Source organism: Coturnix japonica, chromosome 5, assembly GCF_054131305.1.
Source record: "Coturnix japonica strain WE chromosome 5, WE-NBRP24, whole genome shotgun sequence".
In the NCBI taxonomy this organism is placed as follows: domain Eukaryota; kingdom Metazoa; phylum Chordata; class Aves; order Galliformes; family Phasianidae; genus Coturnix; species Coturnix japonica.
Window position 1 is genome coordinate 52,044,957 of NC_140667.1, and position 22,763 is coordinate 52,067,719.

The 22,763-nt window shown below is 42.1% G+C and overlaps 1 protein-coding gene and 1 long non-coding RNA gene across 8 annotated transcripts in view; one reads left to right on the plus strand and one right to left on the minus strand.

Annotated features, from left to right (window-relative positions):
• LOC107315413 (uncharacterized) overlaps positions 1-22,763 on the plus strand; it is a 53,700-nt gene that overhangs the window by 5,496 nt on the left and 25,441 nt on the right. For 3 of the 4 annotated variants that reach the window (XR_014946832.1, XR_004307303.2, XR_014946833.1), the window contains exon 2: positions 5,436-5,577. This is a non-coding gene — a long non-coding RNA (uncharacterized LOC107315413). Of the gene's footprint in view, positions 1-5,435; positions 5,578-13,353; positions 22,306-22,763 lie in introns of those variants that run through there. The other variant, XR_014946834.1, reaches the window with a different exon arrangement.
• The window catches only part of LRRC9 (leucine rich repeat containing 9), a 31,030-nt gene continuing 28,491 nt past the window's right edge, over positions 20,225-22,763 (minus strand). For 3 of the 4 annotated variants that reach the window (XM_032444737.2, XM_085549616.1, XM_015865758.3), the window contains 2 exons: positions 20,894-21,068; positions 20,225-20,400 (listed from right to left, as the gene is read on the minus strand). In XM_032444737.2, the coding sequence (XP_032300628.1) occupies positions 20,225-20,400; positions 20,894-21,068 (351 nt within the window). The remainder of the gene's footprint in view (positions 20,401-20,893; positions 21,069-22,763) is intronic. The other variant, XM_085549615.1, reaches the window with a different exon arrangement.

A 22,763-nucleotide genomic window follows, 5' to 3' on the forward strand; every position in this document is an offset into this window, starting at 1 on the left:
CTAATGTATTATTACTTATCGACAACTATGAGGTGCTAAACCACCAAAAGGAGAGAGAAGGAACACAATAGTGGTGAATGTGATAGGCAGTGCCTGCAGGGCATCCCCTGCTTCAAAGTGCACTTTGCCTTTCTCACCCATCTCAGATTCTCTCCTGTTTTAATTCTTGCTAACAAACCACTATATTAGATCTCTCTACAATACAGACTACTCAGAGGAAGTTATTTACAGCTATAGTTACTTATTCCTATTGTTACTTGTTTTACCCTTAACTTTCTTCTTTTTGTTTTATTTAATTGGTAAGCTTTTCTTGTTGACCTACTCCTACTATAGTTACAAAAATCATCTATGGGTAATAATTCTTGATGCAGTATAGAGTGAGATGCACCTGTAACTGTCAGAAAACAAATATCTTTGCACTGCTGTGTGCACGTTGCATTCAGCCCACTGGGGGCAAAACTCATCCTGGGATCTTCAGGTCCTGCTCTAGTACAGCTGCCACCGTTCCTCCCAACTCCACCACCACAATTCCCCCTCCATACAATTTCCAAGCTCCATCAACAAATTTGTCCAAGTCCTCTACCCTAGTTCCCTAAATGAGTATATTATTGGGAGAAAATGAAGACATTCTTGCTGGCACTAGCAAGAGACCTTCAGAGGTGCAAACAGCTCTGCAGACATAGAGGAAGAAAACCGAAAGATTGTAACAATTCCTGCCAGACAGACCATCTTGGCATGATCACGGGATATCTAGCTTGTGCACCTGGCATGGGTGTGAGCAGATACTATATAGGCCATTGGCAAAACCCACCAAAACTGAGGCGGTTTGGAGTGAGTGGCAAGAGACCATGGGTTCATGTATGACCAAAGCTCAATCAGCTGAGCTGTCTGTGTTACTCTGAATGCAATTGGTGCTGCATTCTTATCCCTGTCTCGGGCCTCTACTACCCACACCAAATTATCACTTACTTTGTCTGTAATTCGGGTCCCAGCAGGGGTAGTGATTCACACTAAACTAGGGGCAGTTGCACTCCCAATGTTTTGCTTTTGTCCCCATTCGGAAGTAACGATTTGTTTACTTTCACAAGCAGCGGAGGAGGGGGGTAGGCAGTGAGGGGGGGCAGTGCGGGGGTTTGCGTTCTCTTTCTGGCACTTAAACTTCTCTGGCTAGAGCAGGTCACATTCGATATTTTAACTCACTGTTCTTCTGTAGCCCTTTTCCTGTTTTTTGTTTTTCACAATTCCACTATTCGTACCCTCAATTACAGTTGCACATAACATTAATAATTCCACTTCCATATAGCATTCATGTTTACACATCCCTATAACATTAAGATTTTCATATACCATTTGCATTTAACAATCACAAAGACAGTGACAATAACCAATACAGTTTATCCTAAGCATTCTTGCTCTCCTCCAAGTTATCAGCAGGAATGGGCCTTCCCATTAACCTGATTCCAAATTCTTTAATATTATCATATTTTTTCCATGACTTTTCACTCTTTCCTTGTTAACTGAAATGAAGTGAGGGCTACAGGTTGTTGCCCATCATCACATCCTTGATTTAAAAGTTCGATACATATGTCATTTTAGCAAGCCTTCCTGCTGGAAGTGCCATCTCTATTCCCTCTTTTTTTTTGCTTAAGTAGCATAGTTTTAAGGGTGATTATTGTCCACTGATACCATTGGGCTGGAACTGACACTGAAAAACAAGTACAAAGGTCTTTATGATAGATTTCTTTTGTAACCACAACTAACAGATATTAGATAGGTCCCTTGGCTCATTTCATTTGGAAACACTATGGAGGAGTTACATGTGAATCATAATCAGTTTGACAAAAAGAGGTGAAAGAAAGGAATGATTATCACTGTGAAGGAAGTACCAGAAATCCAGGATGACCTGAAAAAAGGTCTGCAAACATTTCTAGGTTTTTCAAAAGCAATAAACTTCTTGGAGAAGCACAAACATCAAAAAATTACTTTCTCACTTCCCCAAGAGGTGCACACACAAAACTTTCCAAATTCCAAGATACGTTACAAGTTACTTAAACCACCAATCTTCAAGCCATAACCAAATTATGTAGTTTTAACACATCCAAGGACTGATATCAATCACAATCCACAACCACAACAAACAAAAGCATAGATGAAAAAGGACTTCTCAAAGTTGTTAACAGCAGTTTAACCGACTCCGACTGCCGTGGCTCTCTTATCCGCTGGTCTTGTTTCAGCTTCAGAGACTCCACTCGAGCCCAGGGCCCCCTGACCGGACCCCCAATTAACGACAAGAAGGAATGCCTCCCTTATCTTTGACCAATCCGTGACTTGGTCGCTCTTCTTCTCCCTTCCCCCTCCTCCCAGGTAGAGGCGGACGAACAGCCCACCCTCTTGGGGAAGGGTTATGATGACTAGGAACGCCTCCGCCTCCGCCCCCGCTGATGTGGATTGGCTTCTATCTTGGTTACGCCTATCCACCCAGCCCCCCGGGGCGGAGCCACACCCACAACCCATCCCATCTCGAGGAAGGGACCCATCCTCTCGCCCCTGCTCACTCCCCTTCCCCACCCCCAAGGATGGGCGAAGGAACGCAGGTTGCTTTGGATACCGTGATGGGGCCTCCGAGGAAGGCTTCTGCTGGTCAAGAGATAAGGATGTGGAATGTGTGGAATGCTGCTGCACAGGGCCATCTGGTTGTTGTTCAGCCGGAGTGATGGCTGCGGTCGGGATGTCGCGCTCCACATTGTCTTTGTCTTTCAAATCCTCACATCTGCAAGAGAAAAAGCCTCCCGACCCAATTCCCAAAGCAGCCCGGAGCTGAGCATCAGTCTTCCCTTCTTTCCAAGCCGTTTTCAGCACCCCAAGCACCAACCCCCACGTTTTGAGCTCAGCATCTTTCTGCTCATTCATTGTGCGTTCACAGAGCGAAAAAGTTAAAGAGTCCCACTTATTGTGGTCCAAAATCTCCCAAGGAGAGGAAAGCTCTCTCTCCTTTTCTACGCATCTAATAATGGCCGCGATGTCCTTCTTAGAAGGAACACGCTTGCCACCATGGTCTTTACAAAATTGAAGCAATACCTTTACGACTTGCTCCATAGTCGATCCGAGACGAAGAAGTTCGCTCGGCCCCGAAACCACGGTCCTACCGCCGGTAGCCTGCCGCCGACCTCACAGACTCTCTCAATCCGACGGGCATGCAGAGGATGTCCAACGCCTTGAATCCTAACGTCCTCACACGGGGCACCACTTGTTACCAGTGGTCCCTTTCACGCCAGGATTCAAGGGTTAAGCCTCCGCGAATCCGGCCTCCTCCAGCCGGGGCCCATTTAACTACACGTTCACACCAATATGGTGAATAGCTAAATGGCGTTTTATTGTGTGTGTTAGCGGTTTAAATAAGCCGCTATCTACTTCGTCTACACCCCTTCTACATATGCATAACTCCTTCTACATATGCATAACCGAGCAGGGGAGGGCCTATCGCGTTACATCCCGAGTGTTCGTGCACGCCTAATGCAACACTCCATTGTACAGAGGAGCCCAAGACTGAACCAAGAAGCCCAGATGTGACCTCACTATTGCGGAGGAGAGAAGGATGACCTCCCTTGGCTGCTGGAGATGCTCTTCCTAATGTAGCTTTTGCTGTAAGGGCTCATTGCTGGCTTATGCTCAGGTTATTGCCCTCCAGGTCTCCCATGGGAGTTCCTGCAGAACTGCTTTCCAGCTCCCACCCTGTTCTAGGACTTGTGACCATCCTTTATCAGGGCTTTGCAATTCTCTTTGTTGGACTTTATGAAGTTGCTGTTTGCCTGCTGTAAGTCTTTACAAAGAACCTCTCAGTATAGAGTTGAAGGGATACAGATTTAATTACCTCGAGTTCCCACCAAATCCACACATCATTACTTATCCTTTATGGCCTCATGGTCCTCTATAACACCATGTCATCATCCTGATCTCTCAATGAATCTGAAATGAAAACTAAAGCAGTTCATAAAGTCTTTGTAAGTTTATGCAGAAGAAGGAAGGAAGGGTATTTAATTCTCTGTGTTAGATAAATTATCTGAGTCATACACATTTTATATTTATGACATTTCTGCTTAAACAACAGGAATCCTGCCCAAAAATAAATGTGTATAGACTGAAGCCTCTTGGTTATGAATGAATCACTTATTTTCTTTATATTTATCCAGCTGAAATTCATAGTTTCCTCTGTGTGATATGCTTTTTCCTCAGGGTTCTTTCCAACAAGGCCTCACCGATTCTGTCCTCAGCTCACCTACGGTGGGAAAGCAGAGCATCTGTGCTGTTTCCTGATTGTATAAAATACAGGGAAATGCTGCTATGAAATGCCACAGTCTGGAATCTCCATTAGATTGCCAGATGTCCTGAATATCCAGAATTCTGAATTTGCCTTTCTCATTTTACCTCTTGTTCTGGGTTGAGATTTATATCCTCATGGAGCGGACTGATAGATGGGACTGCTGCTCCCTTCCTTTATGTTTGCCATCCACGTTGCACTGATTCACAGAATTGCAGGGGTTGGAAGGGACCTCGAGATCATCAAGTCCAGCCCTCCTGCTAAAGCAGCCTCCCTGCAATAGGTGTCACAGGGAGCCATCCAGATGCTCAGCATGGATTGACTCTTGTCTGTGAAGATTTCTTACTTGAGGCTCTTCCTTAGATCTGCAATTTCCGGTGTGTAGTGGAAGGCTCAGACAGAGCACAGACTTTGGGACGTAATCCTGGTTTCTGGGGACTCACTACTAAAAATGCCTTTGTGCTGGAGACAGCCTTTGTTTGGAGGTCAGGAGCACCCAGGTCTCTTCTCTCACCTGTACTGAGAAACTCATCCAAAACTCCTTGGTCCCCTTTCTTTGCTTAAACGCAACCAGTATGTTTTAGCATAGGTAAATTCACAAGGTAAATGTGGACTTACTTCTTAAACATATTTGTTTGGTCTGTAATTTCTTTGTGCCCCTGATCTTGCCTTGCTGCCAGCAGTGCCCTGTGTCTCATTGCTGGGAAGCATCAGTGCAGAGCGAGGGAGGGAGAACGGACTTGTGTTGGGGCTGAAGTGCTTCCAGGAATGAAAAATGGTCTTTGAACAAATGTGGTTTCATCTGACCTTCAGTATATCTTCTGACTTTAGTTTTCCTCCTGCAAATTAGGTTCTGTCTGGGTAAATTTATTGAATATTGGGTGGGAGGAGGGAAGGCATAATTATTGAAAGAAAAAAAACCCCAACAAATCCAGCTTCGTAGACAGCTCATTTATTCTAAGTAGGTCAGGGTTGTTACAAAAACATAGCAGCAGTCACACCAGCGATAGGCTTCAGCTTGTTGAGTACCATCCGTTAGCATTTAAGACATCCATCCCCTTTTAATTTTCGATTCTGAAGGCAGGTGACTCACAATGAACACTTTTTTCTCTCCCAGGCTGACCCTGTGTCAGGCAGCAGAAGTAAGGATCCAGGTCCTCCTGTTGCTGAAAGAAACGCCCAGGAACGAGGCTGCAGGATTAAGGAGGAAGCGGAGGTTTTAATGAAGCAGACTCTTTTCTTTGGAGGGGTGAAGGGAGGTAAGGGAAGCTCCTGTTGCTTATGTGATTATTGCTAATTACTGTAATTGAACATCCTCATGACAGGAATATTTGGGGCCTGAGGTAAAGCCAGTTTGCTTCCGTTCCTTTTTTCAACTGTCTCGTGGTGCCCCCTCGAGGTAGGAGAGCAGCTCGTTCCATTCGCGACATTAGAGCAGCAGGGATATTAACTGGAAGCACGGCCCTTGGTGAAGAAGCTGAGATATCAGTCTGCTTTGGAAAAAAAAAAACATTGCCGTAACTCCACGCAAAGTCGGTGGGTTTTGGATTCCATTTAAAAGCGCACACTGATCACTTTGCCTCCAACTTTTCTGTGAATGCCAACATAAAGAAGGACCCAAAAAGCACAGGGGATGTTTCTTTGCAGTACCCTGAGGCCAAAAAGGTGTTTTTCCCCTGTGTGAGAGCAGATTACTGTAAAGCTAAAGGCTGCCTGCTTCCTTGAGGGAAGGGATGCATTCCCCACAATGTGCTCATTTCCCTTGAACTCTTGGATATGTTTGGGTAATAAGGGGATCAAAAACCTCGGCATATTAGGAAGGCCAGCCCCTGGCTTCAAGTTAAATAGAGGGCACTGTGCTTGTGGGGTAGTCCTTGCATGGTGTGCCTGACCCTCCTAGCTGGGGGAAGCCGAGCAGAGGGGAGCAGTCACCACTGTTCTGTGAAGGACTGCAAGCTGCAGGCTTCCTGCTAACAGCAATGACTGGGTTGGAAACAGTTTTTGCCATGTGACAGCAGATTCTCCTTTCCAACGGCCTCATCTTAAATCCCACAGGTAGTGTGGATTATCAGTGCCATGATAGAGTCCTTTAGAGTCATTGAACGAATGATGCTTGTTTTGGACTGAGGGGGGAAGCTGAATGCTGGGGGACACTGTTTGACAGTTGGGTATACTATGTGTGCTTGCTGTTTTATTGGTAAGCTGCCTTTCTGCTGAGTGGGATAAATCCCACCTCACTGTGTCCACTCTGCTGTCACCTTTTCACGGGACCCTTCTGAGTCATTCTGGGTTACTCCCATCTGATATACGTTAGACATAGGAGGTATTTTGTTGTATTATTTTGCTGTATTTTGTTCAAGTCCTTTCAGACCTCCTGCCACACCTAATCATCCCAACAGCAGCAATAACCAGGAAGTCTGTTATGTTCACTGGGCCAAAATCTCTTTGTTTCAGTTGCTCCCTTCAGGCCCAATAACCACAGAGGCTTGAGATGACCTTGCCTTCAGAACCAGGAGGCAGTGGAGGCTGTGGCAGCCTGAGGAGGCGGCTCACACAAATTAGGTGCAGCAAAGTGGGCTGATGAATGCTGCACCTTAGCAAGTGGCTTGACACCTTTTCTTCCTGCTCATAGCAAGACAGCTGTGCCCTTCAGAAGTACCCGGGGAACAACATTTCCTGAAGGTTTTTTTTTTTTCTTCTGATTTTCTTCTGTTTTTACTATAGAAGGCAGACAAGTACGAACTACAGCACCTCCTCTGTCCCATCCTTTATGTGCAGCTTGGTTTTGGAGACTGGAAGGTTTTTCATCCATTGATTTTGTGCCCAACATGGATATGCTTTAAAAACATTATTTTCTTTAAAAGAAAAAAAAAAAAAGTGCCTACTTGTCATGGATAAATTTTGCTGGGGGTGGTGGGAAATAAATGTAAACACATGCTGGATGACTTGCTGAATCTGATAGCATAAAACCCCTCCGCAGAGCTGTAAATTGACTCAAATCTCCTGTTGTGTGGAAAAGAACTCTTGGGCCCAACAAGGGGTAAGATGTTAATAAAACCTTTGTTCACTGTTACAATGGGGACCAGCTAAAGTGTGGTTTGGGGTTTCTGCCAAGTTAACCCTGACTTATTCCCATTGTCACAAGTACTGCTAAGAAACCCTTTAATGTGTTATTATGGGTAAAGTATGAGAAATAGTCAGTACTTATAATTTCAAATGCTCTACTTGAAGCAAAAGCTCATTTTAAGAACATCCTTTATTCCCTTTCCCCATTGCTACACTCGGTGCTATAAAGAAAACTCACATTTTGTGTGGCATTAATTTTCTTTTTGTTAGAAAAAAAGTTGCTTATGTGGTCTGAAACTGCCACTGTCTTTAATACTGACAGAGTCTGATTTTCTTTAAGATGAAAGTGCAGGTGTTCTGAGCCCCCCAAACACACACTAACCTGGCTCACTTGATTGTTCCCTTGCCCGTGGTCTGTTAGTCACTGCGCAACCATGGTCTCTTGCCCTGTTGTTAGCTCCTTCAGTCAGGATGCGTGTACAGTGCATTCAGATCCTTGAGCAGACAGTGTTGCAATGGTATTCGAATAATTATAAAGTTGTGAAAAATAAGAGCGTGCATTTCAACAAGTTAAATTTTTATTTCTCCAATGAAGAAAGGTAAAAGAAAGACAAATCCTGTCCACAGTCCTGCCTTTCATTTGCATCTGCACTGCTAGGGATTTAGAGGCTACTCAATAAATGGCCATGGGAGCCCTCTGGGTGAGCATGACATTGTACAAGGCAGTAATTTAGAAGTATCTCCACTAGAAGCCAGTAGAGTTATGATGATTGGTGGTATCGTCTTGGCAACCAGGGAGGAAATAAAGGAGGCGGTAGGTCTAACCTGGATACTCTCTCGTGGTGTCAAGGTATCTTCGGAGCTGAGTCCACAGAGGTCCAGTCCTGTCATGTGTGAAAGCAGCCTGGTGTCACAGCCACATTCCTTCCAGCCCTTGTACCTTTCCCTGCCCTCGATGCTGCCCGCTCATCTAAGGAAAGGTGACTTCTAACCAAAATACACTTTTGGTGATTTCAATTATAAATGTTTACTGCCATGCTCAAAATGTTTCCACTTGTTTTCTCACCAAGACCTTGCGGGTCTCTCTTGAGAGTTCCTTTCATGTAGATATGCACAAAATGAGCAGTTTATCTCCAGCTCCTGCTGACATCCATGCATAATTTGTTGTAAAACCAAGTTGGACCCCTGCAGCCTTGAGTAACTTTGGAGTACCAGTTTCTGATATTCCAGCCACAGACCTAAGCACAGACCTTTCTACTTATAGAGACCAAAGCAGCCTCCCTGATCTCCATTTATCTGTATCCATCTTGGAAATTTCTACTCATCTTCACTCCCTTTGGGTTCCCCATAAAACCAGCAGCTCCTAACTGGCAGAACTTCCCTTCTAAGTGAAAACTTAAACAAAGAAGATTTGTTGGATCGATGATTTTTACTTTTCATCTTCATGTCCCCAAGTGTATGCCAGGAAATGCAGTGCTGACATATGAAGGTGGGCAGCTGTTTTACAGGGTGTATTCATACACCCAGCCTCATTGAAGGCAGACGGAATTGCTTGTCTGAGTAATGTCACACATGTGCCTAAATGATTGCAGGGGACTGAAAGGAGTTGGGAGTAGAAATAATAGCACTACTTCATCTCTCACAGAGCAGCGCCAACAAAATAATGAAGCCACATGAATAAAGAACCAACATAATAATGGAGCTGTAACCATTTTTGGAAAATTAGCACTTCTTCCATAGCAGTAACGGCTGCTGGGAAAATGGTACCAAATATTAACTGCCAGGTTAAGCACACCTTAATCAACGTGTGCCGAGTCCCACTGATGTGTCCTCAAAACTGTTACTTAAGTACTTGTTAAAGCCAATTAAATAAACAAAATTTTAAAGCCTAACAGCATAAACCACGTAAATAACATAAAAGAGCCATAATGGCTGAATGGGTGAGTGTTTAGCCCTTCCTGATTTAAAACAGTGAAGTGAAAAATGTTGGAGCCCTTGAAGGTGATTTTGAAGACGAGGAAGTGACTGTGCTACACAAACAGCAATCAGAGACAATTAAGAGAACTGGGACAAGTGCCTCATTCTCTCCACAGACTGCATGGGAAATTGCACTTTACATTTCAGTCTCGTTGCATTTAAAATAAGGCCCCCAGCTATGTCATTTTTCAGGTCCAACTCAAATCAAAAGATATTGCTTAAAATCTTCCTATTACTCCACAAGTGAAAAGAATGATTGTCTATGCTGATGAGCCCAGAAGATTGTCTTGGAAAGACTTTGGCAGTTTTGTCTCCCAGTCCCATTATAATGTTATTACTGCCCCTGAAGAAGACTGACAGAGCCTGAATGCTGGAATAAGTACTGGGGTAGTTTAGGGAAGCTGCAGATTTCATGTTGTTTCCCTGCACAGCAGAGAAACTGTGCTGTGCATCTGTTTCCTTTTAAATCTTCATCTGATGAAGAATCTTAGAAAGACGGCGCAGTACCAAAACAGCAGAAAACAAAGGCAAGCTAAAAACAGCCCATAAAAAATTGAAAGAATTCAAATAGGGAATTTTGGAAGTAATGTAATTAGACGTAGACACCTGCATAATTACAGCCCTATCTCTACACAGGTCCCTAGCACACACACCCCTTGGGAAATACTTTCTCAAAAGCTTTCCAGTAAGCATGGAAAGATTTCAGTACAAAAAGGTGAAGTGTTCTGCAGCAGTCAAGTTGCCTCACTTTGGCAGTCGTTTTTGTGAAGACAGGAGCACACTGAGCTTTCACAGCTCTAATCACTGCTCTGATTTGTCATAAAACAGGAAACTAAATCAATTATTTTCTGATGAAAGATGTAACTTTTACTTTTCTCAATATAATAATTAATGAGAGATTGTGGTTGCAGTGATGAGCTGGTGCTCGCTCCCTTCTGTCCAATGGGTAAGTGACCTCAATCTCTGAAAAAAAAGTGATGCCTTGTTGGTCTCTGGGGACTTCAGGGCAAATAATCTTCTTGAAACTAAGACGGGTTTGGGAAGGAAGTCACTTGTAAATTGTAACACACCCAGCAACACAGTGGAGTGTCAGGAATCGAGTCCATCTAAACCATCAGTCATACATGGAACAACAGAAAAGAGAAATTCTGAATGCCACCTGTCCCGCTCCCAACCTGGTTCCAAGACTCACAATGGACTTCCTAGCAGGAACTTCATCCATTTCAGTGGGACTTCCTTGCAGCACTCAGCTAATGATGGCAAAATTGAGTCCTAAACTGTTGCATAAAACAGCTTTAGGAGAAATATACTTAATAGCAAATGCTGCTCTTGGTAAAATCAATGGGAGTTTTGTGACTTAATCTCTGCTGGAGAGAGTGAGAATGAAGAATGGTAATGGATTTCCCCTTTGCTATTCTGTGTTAGTGCAAAAAAGATCCTGTACATAGCAAAGAGAGCAGCAGCAGGAGTGCCAAAGCTTCTCAATAGAGCTGGGGAGAACAAATCTCACTACGGATTCAGAAGTTGGAATTTATCAAAGCTCACACTTGACTTTTTTCCTCCAGAGAGGATCATAGTCAAGTAGGGGCACTGTGAAACAGCTCCTTTCCTGGCATGAGGGTAATCTTTACAGGATGAGCTTGGACGTCTGCCTTACTGCAAGCTGGAAAACTGAAACTCAAAGGGGAAAGTATAGTTCAAATGTGTTTTGTTCCTGAAGAAAATATTTGAAGAGATATTTTCCAAATGTAACTATTTAGCTTTAAGCAGTTTATTTCTTGGCATGCTGAAATTCAGTCAGTAAAATTAAGTCATTAAATCCCACATAGAAACGGGGCAGGGAGTTCGTTCAACCCCATAAAGAAATGGGGCAGGGAGTTTGAATGGTTGGTCCTCACATACAGAAGCAACCCTTTGTCTTACAACATTTCATCCCTTCTATTGGCAAAATCAACAGTGTCTTCCCAGGCAGATACTTTATCCTGGCCACGATGTTCTCTCTTCTACTAGTCAGCCTAATCTGCATGTCAAGCCATAACCTTCAATAAGTACTTGCATGTTACAGATTTATTTACTTATCTAAGGTTCATACAGAAAAAATATGTTTCTGTTAGTGCACTTGTTGTTCTTCTCCCAGAGGCTGCCAGCACTTGTTAGTTTAGTGCTGAGATAGATCGGCATGCAGCTGCACTTTATGGGCTTCCACAGATTATGCTTACAAGCTTAATACCTATTATATGCCTACAGTACATTAAATAAAACGATTACGTTCAAAGAATATGAAGGGTATGAGGCTGCCAGCCAAACAGTGGGTTTATAGTTTAAGGTGAGACCCTCACCTGAGTACTGCAGCAGCACCTCTAAACTACCTGAACCAAATGCTTCTGGAGCTGTTCTAGGACAAGACTTCAGTACACAGCTTCCATCTTCTGCTATAGGTAACATGCACAGCGCCCAGATGGTGGCTTTGTTGCATTCACAAGGTGTGTCTGATTTGGAACATCACAGGTCTGAGGCCGGCTATAAGAGCAGACATTATCTAACTGTTGGTCTCATCTCAGCTTGCAAAGATCAAGAGCCAACCATTGTGCACCACAGCAGAGAGAAACAAAACATTACCATGACCCCAGCTCTAAGCCAGTGATTTTACAAAGGGGTGAATCTGGGTTTAAGTCTTCCTTGGCTTGTTTAAGGTCACTGATTCTCTCTAAAGAAACAAAACAAAACACACATGCAATAATTAAAAGAATTAACACTGTTTGTGCTGCAAACCAGGATTCCTGCTAAGTGGAAATTTGCCAGATGCTCTCCAACACCAGACACAAAGATGAGGCGTTTTTCAAACCTAAACCTCAGTTTTACCGTGGGATTGAAGCACATGATGCTGATTGGTTTGTTTCAGAGGTTAATGTTTGTAGTGCAGGTTGTATATCAGGGTTACTTGGAAGAAGCTGTAGGAAATCCTTTTTCTCTCAGGCTGCTGGGCTTTTATTTTGTGGAGAAAGTAACGTGAATAAAGAAATGCTGGAAGAGCCATTGGGCTTAGTAAAGATCGAGGGGTTTATATGCTTTTTTTTCTTTTTTCCCTTCTTTTTTGTCCTTTCTTTTTCTTTCTTTCTTTTTCTTTTTCTTTTTTTCCCTTAATGGTCCAATTATGTACCACATAGCAGCAACTGGGCTAACAACAGCCATATGACGGAATAGCTTGTAATCCGGTTGTGGGTCTAGCTCCATGAGACAGACTCCAAGTAGATGAGTTTTAAATCTCCTTAGAATTAAGAAGGGTTTGGCAACCAAATTAATTGTTTTGGAAAAATCCTCCTTTATGGATTGTGAAGAGGATAAAAAGGGAAAAAACATGTCATCTGTAGTGGTTAGTCAGATGTTCTTTTGGAGTTACAGCGATTTCCTCTCTAATTCCTCTTCTTGTTGACATTCCCGTTAAAAGAATAATGAGTACTATGTCCATTGCCTTAGCGCTGCTCGTCGCTGTGTACGTTATGAAATCTTTGCATTAAGCCACCCAAATGGATTGAATCACATTGTAAGGCAGGCATTAAAAACAATTGCACTCGACTGTAAGCACGCATAAAAGCAAAGCATAACCGATACGCTGCCGTGCGAGCCATGATCACTGCTGGTGCACTGCACGGTAGATTCAGAGGTGGTTGGGCCCAGACAACTGAGAGCACTGGTGTAACAGGGGTGATTATTTTAGTCTCTGGATTTGTAATATTGATGCACTTACCCTTTTACCAGAGAGGTTGAGATGCTTCGGAACAATGTATCGTGTGTATTATTAATGCCGTGTTTAAGTAACGGGAGGCAATTAAACAATCACTGTGTAATAGTCTCCCAGGTGTATTGCTGCGGTATACATTTTGTAGCTGCATGGCCTGTTCTCACAGTGGCCGTGTTACTTAATTAGCCAATGCTTTTAAGGTATTTTGGCAAAAATAGATGTGCAAAAACAAGATATTATTATTTCACAGGTGGCATAGAAGGAGCTTCATTAAGGCGGCTGGTACTAATAGTCCTTTAATACAGAAAGCCAGAAGATGGTTCCTCACGTGGTAAATTAAACAGTGAAATATACCAATTTTTACTTGATTCCTATCAAGCTAAACTACCCCACGTTCATTTGCTTCAGCTTTAAGCTCTTCCATTCTAGTATTCTCTGGCCCCGGTTACAGAATTGCAGCTTGCTTTTCACCTATCTTCTAACAGTTTAACATAGATGTCTGGGTCCAGCCCATTGTTCCAATTGTATATAGTTTAAAAAGCTCTGCAGTATTTTACTCTTTCCATTATATCTTGGCTTCCCCGAGCGCTCTGCTCGCTGCATTTTACTTGTACTGGCTCTGTTTTCTAAACCCATTTATGCCTTTTTTTCTGTACACACTTGTTCATTGGGGAGCTTAAATTGACTTCTCTCCATTCTGTTTCCTTAACTAAAAACGCACCATTAAGGTTGATTGAAGTCTTTTGAAAACACTTCATAAAAAATGAAAGGCCATAAGAAATTAGGCTACCAGTGTTTGCAAATACCTGTTTTCAGCCAAATTGATGGAAAGGAATAAGAACTGAAATTTAAAAGTGCTACCGATATATATTTGTTTGCTACTTAATTTTATGGGAATGGAGACAGCTTGTGTAAAACACGCTGAGGAATAAAATATCGAGGCAGGAACAAAACATGCCCCGCGGTGGGTTTTTGTCATGCAGCTCCAAAGAGGGAACGTGGCAGAATTAATTCTTATGGAGTAATTTTGATTTTCAAGCACTCCTCTTCGGTGAAGGCTGAAAACTGTTTATTCCTAAGAATAACATTTGTGCACTAGGAGTCCTTAAGAAATGGCTTTCCAAATGGGAGAGAACAAAAGGCTGATTAGATCAGCAGAACTTGGAGTCTCCTTTAGGCACAAAAACATCTGTGCGGTGGTTGAGGATATTAAGTATGTTTTACATTATGTCACGTGCACTTAATAAACAAAGCAGCCTCATTTCACACATCAGCCAGCAGGAATAAGACACTCCAAAAAGCACACTGAATCGTCAGGGAAACTTTTATGGACATATGGAAATACATCTGACTTTGAAAAGAGAAATGCCAAGAGGGATTTTCACAAAGTGAAGAGCAAAACGACTGCTTCAGAATCAGGAGTGATCACATTGAAAATGGCAGCTTGCTTGTCAGGGCAGCTGAGATGGCTCCCTCAGCAAGCAAAACAGCCCAGCTGTTTCCAGACTCTCCTAATACTGCTGCTTGTCATTAAAGAGTGCAAACTTCAGAAATTCATAAAGACGTAAAGGAATAATTGATCAGCTTTAATGTAGTCTTAGATCATTTCTTTAATTTGAAGATCTATTGCTTCCACAGCTCATTCTCCTTCCAGGAACACGTTCACTCTGACAGTCATCTCACTGACCAGAGATGCCTGAAGTGCAGAGGATGTTCAGTATAAGTCTTACCTTACAGCTTTAATACATTTCTACCAACAGAAGTCTTAACATGGGAAAAAACCCACGGCTCTAACCCCAAGGTCAAACTCAGGTTTGAATTCAATATCAAATGAACATGTAAATGAAAGCTGCTTGTAGACTTTGCCCTTAATAGGAGTATCCGTTCACAGTTTGTCTTCCTTTTTACTCTGTTTTTTAAAGCAACAGAATAAAGCCAGCAGCCCTCAGATGCAGCAGCATTTCATGGTGCATGTGAACACAAGTCGTAGCATACTGTATCACTTCCTTGAAGAATTCTCCCGCTAATGGAGGAAAAGAGCAGCGAGATCAACAAGAAAAGTAGCTGAGTACAAGGAGGTCATTCAGAAGCTATGAGTTCTGTAGCAGAGGTACAAGAAAACCCTGTCAGCTTCCATCCCATTAAACAAGCTATGAGCTACGTGTGAGACTCACTGGGATTACCAGCAAACCCCCACCAAGATGTGTGCTAGCTTTTGCTCACGTCCTCTATCAATTATTTAGTTCCTTTTATGCAAATAATGTTTCATAGAAGCGATGGAGATCCATAATGGGAAGAAGAGCAACATCCATTTAGAAGAATTAAATGGTAGATGGAAAGTATGACACTCAGCAGACAATAGCTATTGAAATGGTGCAGTAGCATCACTTCTTAACTGTCTGCATTCATATACAGATGGGGAGATTTGAAGTTTTATTTGCTTTTTTGGTGAACTTTATACAAAATTAAATAAGAAGGCAGTAGACAAAGACTCCTGCAGTTGCAGTGCTGCCCAGGGGACTGTTGCAGAAGTGAGGTCTCTGCAGCAGATTGTTCTTCAAGCTCCAAGCTTTCATTTTGTATTTTACAGGGAATACTTGCAACCAGCCTGGATGCAAATGGTGTTTCTGTGGCAGAACCTTCACTGTTCTTTAGACTTGAGGGTCAGAAAAGGACTAAGGGCCACTCCTGCATCTTTGTATCAGGAAAATTTGTGCCATTGCTTTCAATGCAAATATGGAATCAAAAGTGCTCTGCTGCAGCACTGCTACAGCTGGTTGGGACAAACTGACTAAAGGTGCTTGCAGAAGCAATCTGTTCCCATCATGGGAGTGAGACTCATCAGAGATGCTCCAGGAAGGCTTTCTTTCTTCTGTACTGGATTCTTCCCACAGAAGAGACTGACAAGTAAATGCTGACAATCCTGGGCACATCCATGCAAAGAACTGAGCGTGTCACTACCGAGAGCTCTTAAATCCTCGTCTGGGATTTTACTTGGAAGGTTTATCCCTTTTCTTGTCAGCAACCTAATTATAGCCTTCCTGCTGAACTGTCTGTGGGCTGTGTGACCACTTATGTCTGGATCTGCCCTGGTGAGCATGGCCATGCCCCACTAATGTCTCTCGCAGCAAAGGCTGTGGTGGAGCTGCTTGTCAGGAACAGAACTTGTCAGTGGGGGTGAGAAGGGCCTCCATCATTCCGTGTACTCCAGCATCCTTGAGAGAACCTCAGAATAACCTTGAGTTTTACACCAGAAAACCAGAGAAAAGAATCTTTAAAGCTATAGATGCACAGATACTGGACTGAAGTCTCAAAGCTTTTATCTCCTGCCGCATCCCCTTTGGCACCCTATGCTGTAACTAGAGATCTTTGCATGCAAAGGAGCATGGATCAAAAGCAAACAAAATGCAATCAAATGCTACAGTTTGGGGAGACAAAGTATAAACATTAAAACATTTCTCGCTGCTCCAGCCCGGATTTCTCCCATGCAGAGACATCTCTTCTTCAGGTTTTGTAGCATGAGTGCCCTCTACAGTTCTGTTGCTTTGGCATCTCCAAATGTACTGTTACTCAAAAAGGATATACATATACATTTGCAAAGAGGAAATCCGTCAAGTGCTTTTAAATGGAGATGCAAGGTGGTGCAAACTGTTTGCACTACAAATAAACCAGTTGCTCCCAGATCTATTTCCCAAGAAGTGAGAGCTCCAAATCTAGCAGAGAACAAGTATCTGACTCAGTGTCTGTGCTGCCCTCGCAGGCCCCCGCTGAGTTCTGCAACACCACAGGTAATTTATTATCTCCTCGTTAAATGCAAGGATAGGACCTACAGCTTGGGCTAATTCAGGTGCAAATCTGCCATAATCCAAACCAAGTGAGAGTCTCTGTTGCGCTGAGTACTGGAGCCCTGGTCTAGAAAATCAACGGTACAACAAAGACACCTTGTGGCTGTCCTGCAAGCCACACACGAGACAAAGAAAGCAGCAGCCAGACAGGGCATCCAACCACAACCTGAGAGTCCACAGGCTGTTAACAGCCTTCACTCTGCTGCCTGCCCTGTACCTGGAAGCATCATTAGCAGCAACTGCTCCTCCGAACCACTGACGTGTGATTAACAGTGAGACAAAATGATGCACAGTAAATCTGCCAGCACAATCCTTGATCTGATACGTACTGTTCGGGTTGTTTTTGAGTTTCCCACCTTTTGGAGAAGATTTGTTATAATGTAATCCATGCTGTTTTTCCAGTAGTGTAAATCTGAGCAGGAATTAGGATCATGAAGCTCTTGGAAGACAAAAGTACTGCATAGTAAAGATGGAGAGAACAGACTGTGCCCCATTATTCCACTGCAAACCTGAAGGAATGCTGCTGAATTCAGACTTCTTGGCACCTGGATCCAGAAAATGGAATCCTGATTTATACGGGCTGAGTTATAACAGGGCAAGACAAAGGGATCCCCGAGTCCCACAGGATCCACATATCCTACATGTGTTTAATTGTTTGCTTCAGTGAACTAAATGACTTCATTACTTAATTGCCATTCTGTGTCATTCATTATACATTCACAATCACAGCCTTAAAATGGAAATACAAAATGCCACTCCTGCAGCACCACTCGAGTCTGTGTAATAATAATGAAGAAAAGAATTTCCTCTAACTTCTCACATTTTCTTGGTTATTATTGACCTCTATGGCCATTTTAGCTGCGCTCCCATGAGAACAGTTTTCTTACACTCAACCAGAACTCGGCTGAAGTAACTCAGAGAGCAACCTCTAAATACAGATCCAAAATTCTACTGTGTAAGTCAGTACTTCCCATTACTGTAAAAGTATTTCTAAATCTTGTTGATTTCTATGCATATGGAGAAAGCTTTTAACCCTGTTCCAGTGGTGGTGACATAAAACAACACTGACCTAATGCTGGGGAGCTGAAAGGGCCCATGAGATAACAGTGTCTGTCTTCTTATCACTCACAGCAGTGGGCTGAATTTGAAAGAACTCTGCAAAAAGAGATGGAAGAACCTTAAAACAACAACTTTTTTCTTCAGGGGAAAAATAAGGACCTTCCTACCTGCACGGATATACAGTCAAAGCTGAACTCACATCACTGTACAAAGGAACTGTCTGACCATGGAGTAAGGAAGAGAAGTGTGAGTTCATCAGAATTTTGCACTTTTTCTGGTGAAGCAAAGCAACTATAATTATAGCTTAAATAATTACTGTAGTCATCCTGCTTTGATGTATCAGTGAGTCTTTCCTGATGTTAGGAAGATAAATAAATGCTGACTGAAGACAGACCCTGTGTAACAGAACTGAAGGAAAGTATCGCATGACAAAATTCCCATTCAATTTTTAGCTTAGGGTTGTATGCAAGATTTACCAATTTAAAAAATATAAAATTAAAATAGAAGTTAAACAAACGTCAGTAACTTCGCTATGTGAAATGCTAAGAGAAGCTACAGATATCCTCTAGCTATGCATTATAAAGTTAAAAAATACAAGGAAGATCAATATTTCAAGGAAATCTAACCACAACAAGGTAAAGAGTCCTGTTATGATACTTGAACAGCTTCAGCTCTGCCTGAAGTGATGCCATGAGGGGAAAGGTGAAAAAGGTGGGAAAAGGCCCGACCTGTTCTAAAGCAGCATTTCACCTAATCTGAGATGACATGAGCAGTGTTGCTTCATCAGAGGCAAACATTTATTATGTCTGGGCACCTTTGCTGTGTTCTTCTCATTTTAGCATGCTGGATTTCCTAAGAAGTAAAGGTTAAATTGGAACCACTCAGGCTCTATGCATAGTTCTGCAATGTTACAACATGCTGAGAGAAAAAGGAATGGAGCAAGGAACGGCATGTGAAGAAATGGAAACACAGCTACAGCATTTCATGTACCCTATCTATCTGAGAAGTGCAAAGAGAAGTGCCTGCAGAAGGATCCCAGATTGTACACATTTAATGTAGAATATGGTTATATGGAGAGGCCAGCTTCAAACGAGGCTAAGGGGAGATTTGCATTGTATAGAACAGCCATTGTGAGTAATATTATTTCCTCTGGCCTGCTTTCTCATCTGTAACACCTGAGTCAGCACAGCACTACATGATTAAATCAAGTTTATTTAAGGTGTTTCCCTCTAGAGGTTTGGTCATATTGCTCACTGGAAATACATTTTCCTTTGGAACCTACTCCTGTTGTGTCTGTGCCCATCCAGAAACCAATCTCTGGGAACAAGCCCTTAACTAGCTCTCTCAATGGCAAAATATAGCTAATGAGTTGTTTTTCTTGCAAGAAGAAACAGGGCTTGTATCATAGTTTTTAGTACAAAAATATATTAAGTATGCCTAAGAAAAATGCTCATTTGAGACTAATATTGCAAAAAAAAAAAAAACACCCAAAAAACAACAAAACCAAACAAACCCAAACCAACCAGCTCCCATACTGATTACATGAATTGTCACCTCACTCATTTACACAGCTGACTTCCATGGGATCTCTTCAGGAAGCAAATATTCATCATCAAGATAGAAATATCTTAGTGCCAGAGCTGCCCACTTTCCTATAGTGGATAAATGTCTGACATAGTAAGAAATGCTGGTGTAACTCACCTGTCTCATTTCATCAGGTGGCAGCAAGTAATAGCAAGATTCTGCTGTTTACATAACAGTGATTAGACAGAATTAACCACAGTAACAGCTTCACTCTTGCACTTCTGCTTCCATACTTAATATTCTCAATTACTAAACAAAACTGGGCAACAGAAATACAAAACAAAATGAGGTTCTGAGCTCATGACAGAACAGGATTCAACAGGGATTTGGTGGATACAAGTTATTTTCATCAAACAGCTGGCTCCATTTAATGGTCATTGTTTTAACTCCAACACTTTTAATTGTTTCCTAGGATGTTTTCATAGACGCATTGCAAGTTCTATCAGAAGAAAGAGATGAAACTCATTTTTGGTGGATCTGGAATCAGAGAAAAAAATGCTTGGCAGCATTTGTAGCAAAAAGTTTTATTATCTTCACATCGGTCAAATGACAGAGGAAGAGAGGGACTTTGGCCCTAACCCTCTCTTAAGAAAGGAAAGAAAAATATACTGTGTTTAGAGTTGGTGAGAGTTTTCACCTGCCCGCATTGTCTCTGTTGTTCTTATGCAGTTGGCTGGTTTGCGAAGTAACACCGCGAGGCACCGAAGCGCTTCTAAGATGAGTTGTTGCTCCTTTGGCTTGTCTAAAAGCTCTTTCTCCATGGCTGCTGCGAAAATTGTGTGTTGCAATCAGTGGATTTGTAGGTGTACCTGTAAAACAAAATGCACATGGATATTCTCACTGTGCTATCAGTCATCAAGAATGGCACTCATTCTTCTGCCCGTCATTTTCCCAAGCAGATCAGTGAGACATTCATTTCCTACCATAGTTGAAACTCATTTACAGGCTGAAATTGGTTAATGAATTAAAAGCAATAACATCAAATCATTTGGAAGTGCTGGAAGGCCAATTCTTCCAACAGTGATTCAGGCTGAATCTAAAGATCCATTCACATTAGCAATGTGAAGAACACCCAACAAAGATGCAGTACTCCAAAAAACACAAGTTCTCCCAGTTTTGGGAATGTTATTAGAAACTCTCAGATTGCAGAAACCTGGAGAAATTTGCAAGATTCTCAGGAAAGGTAAAAGTATCCATGCTAAAAGTGCTCTACACGGGCCATATAATCTGTAGTATAAGGAAGTATAACCGCATTAGAGGTTCACAAAAGGGAAACGAGTATCCCTATTTGCTGATGCTTACTTTTATTTGACTTACTCAGTAGAGGCTCTTCAACTTTATGACCAAATGTATCAAATAAACGGTTGATGCTTTCATTCAGATCCACTGTCGATACCCTGAACGGAGTGCGGGTTGTGGAGCTGTCTGGCAGCGTGGGAAATCCAGAGTTCTTTGTGGAGTTGGCAACTCGGAAATCCTCCATCAGTAGAAGAAAAGAGAGGTTAAATGATTAATTAGTTTGGTCTTTACAGTAGAAACCTATCAAGCCCTGAAATTGTTTTTACTAAGATGGAAAATAACACATGTTCAGATTTAAACCAATTGCAGGGCACAGGCAACAGATAAAAAAATTACCTTTGGAAGGTTCTATATGGCACTTATAAATATTCAGTAGTTCACAATTCTCGCTTTGTGGTCACCAATTCTAGTAGCAACTGATTTAAAGTTGTATGCCAGTCTGTGCCAGTGTGTTAATTTTGATGGGACTGTGTGCACCAGAGTGACAACAGCAAATGATGCCTTCTGCAAATTGTCTGTAATTCAGCAGTGAACGTTTTAAAAGGAGATTTAATCAATAGCTTGAAAAGAAAAAATAATATTATGTACAGAGTGTTCTGGTGTCTACCTCAAATAGCACTAAACAAAGTGCTGGTGTTTCTGCTGGGAAAATCTCTTTTGAAGCTTAAGATCAAAAGCACTTTCTAAGCTTAAACAACACCATACGGTTTCAATTCTTGCTTTCTAACAAGCACTTTAAAAAGCACAACTAAAATGCAACTGACAAACATGAAAAATCTTTTGTGTTGTTCCACTTGAATGATCTAATGAGAAAATGGCTCAGTTCTGTTGCAGCTAATGAGATATAACATCTTCACTGAACCTAAACATAAAACAGAGATTTCTCTAAAGATAGGCTTTACATTGCCCCTATTGCTTTGCTTATTCTGCCATGTTTTTATTTGAGTGATATCCATGGAATAAAAGTACAGGTCAGTTTTGAAATAAAACATTTACACATGAAATTACTCAATCCAAAAGTGCTTTGAACTCTTGTGTGTCAGCATTGTGGCAGTAAGTGGGAAAATGTGCTTCTCTGGGACAAGCAGTTACAATGGTCCCGAGACTCCAAGCAAAGATGTAAATATAAGCATTCAAAGATCTGTGGTAGCACAACTCTGACTGGTGACGTTTTCAGACAGAACCATGCACAGGGATTTTAACCTTCCTGGTTTCAGCAGTGACCTACTAGCAATGCTAAGGCTGGGATATGGCAAAACAGTGAAGATGTGACTAATCTCACTATCAAGTAATAGCTTTTACTCCATTCGTACCTCTAAAGCAATATCATGCTAAAAGATTCTATTGATACAAGGATGTATTTAAGCCAAGAAATTTCCGACAAGAACTAAATAAAGGATAGATGTGGTTGTGTGTGATGAGAGTATTATGGCAGTAAAGAACTGAAGAAGATACTTGCAGTGGAATACTTTTGTATTGGCAGCTCTTCTGTCTATACATAACTGTGCAGAGAGCTCTGAGGAAAAGCTGGCCAGGGTGATGAGAGTAAATCCAGTCTTACTGAAGCTTCTCAGCATCCTTAGTAGTTGTGTTTCATATGTGTACAAGAATTGTTTCCGTGCTATGTAAGTATGAAAGGGATACGTGGAGAGAACTGCCCTGCACAACAGAGTGGGTACAGACTCCAGATCTCATTCCTCACTGTTGACTCTTCTGTGGAAAAGGATGGTTAAAATGAATACTGCAGTTTTTTGAGCTGCGAGGAAGGAGATTTGTTCATCCAACAAATCTCTAGAGAAATTCCATGCTGTGATATAGAAACCACAGATCAGTTGTGGTGACAACAAACTCTTTCAGTGAGCAGAGCTGTAGT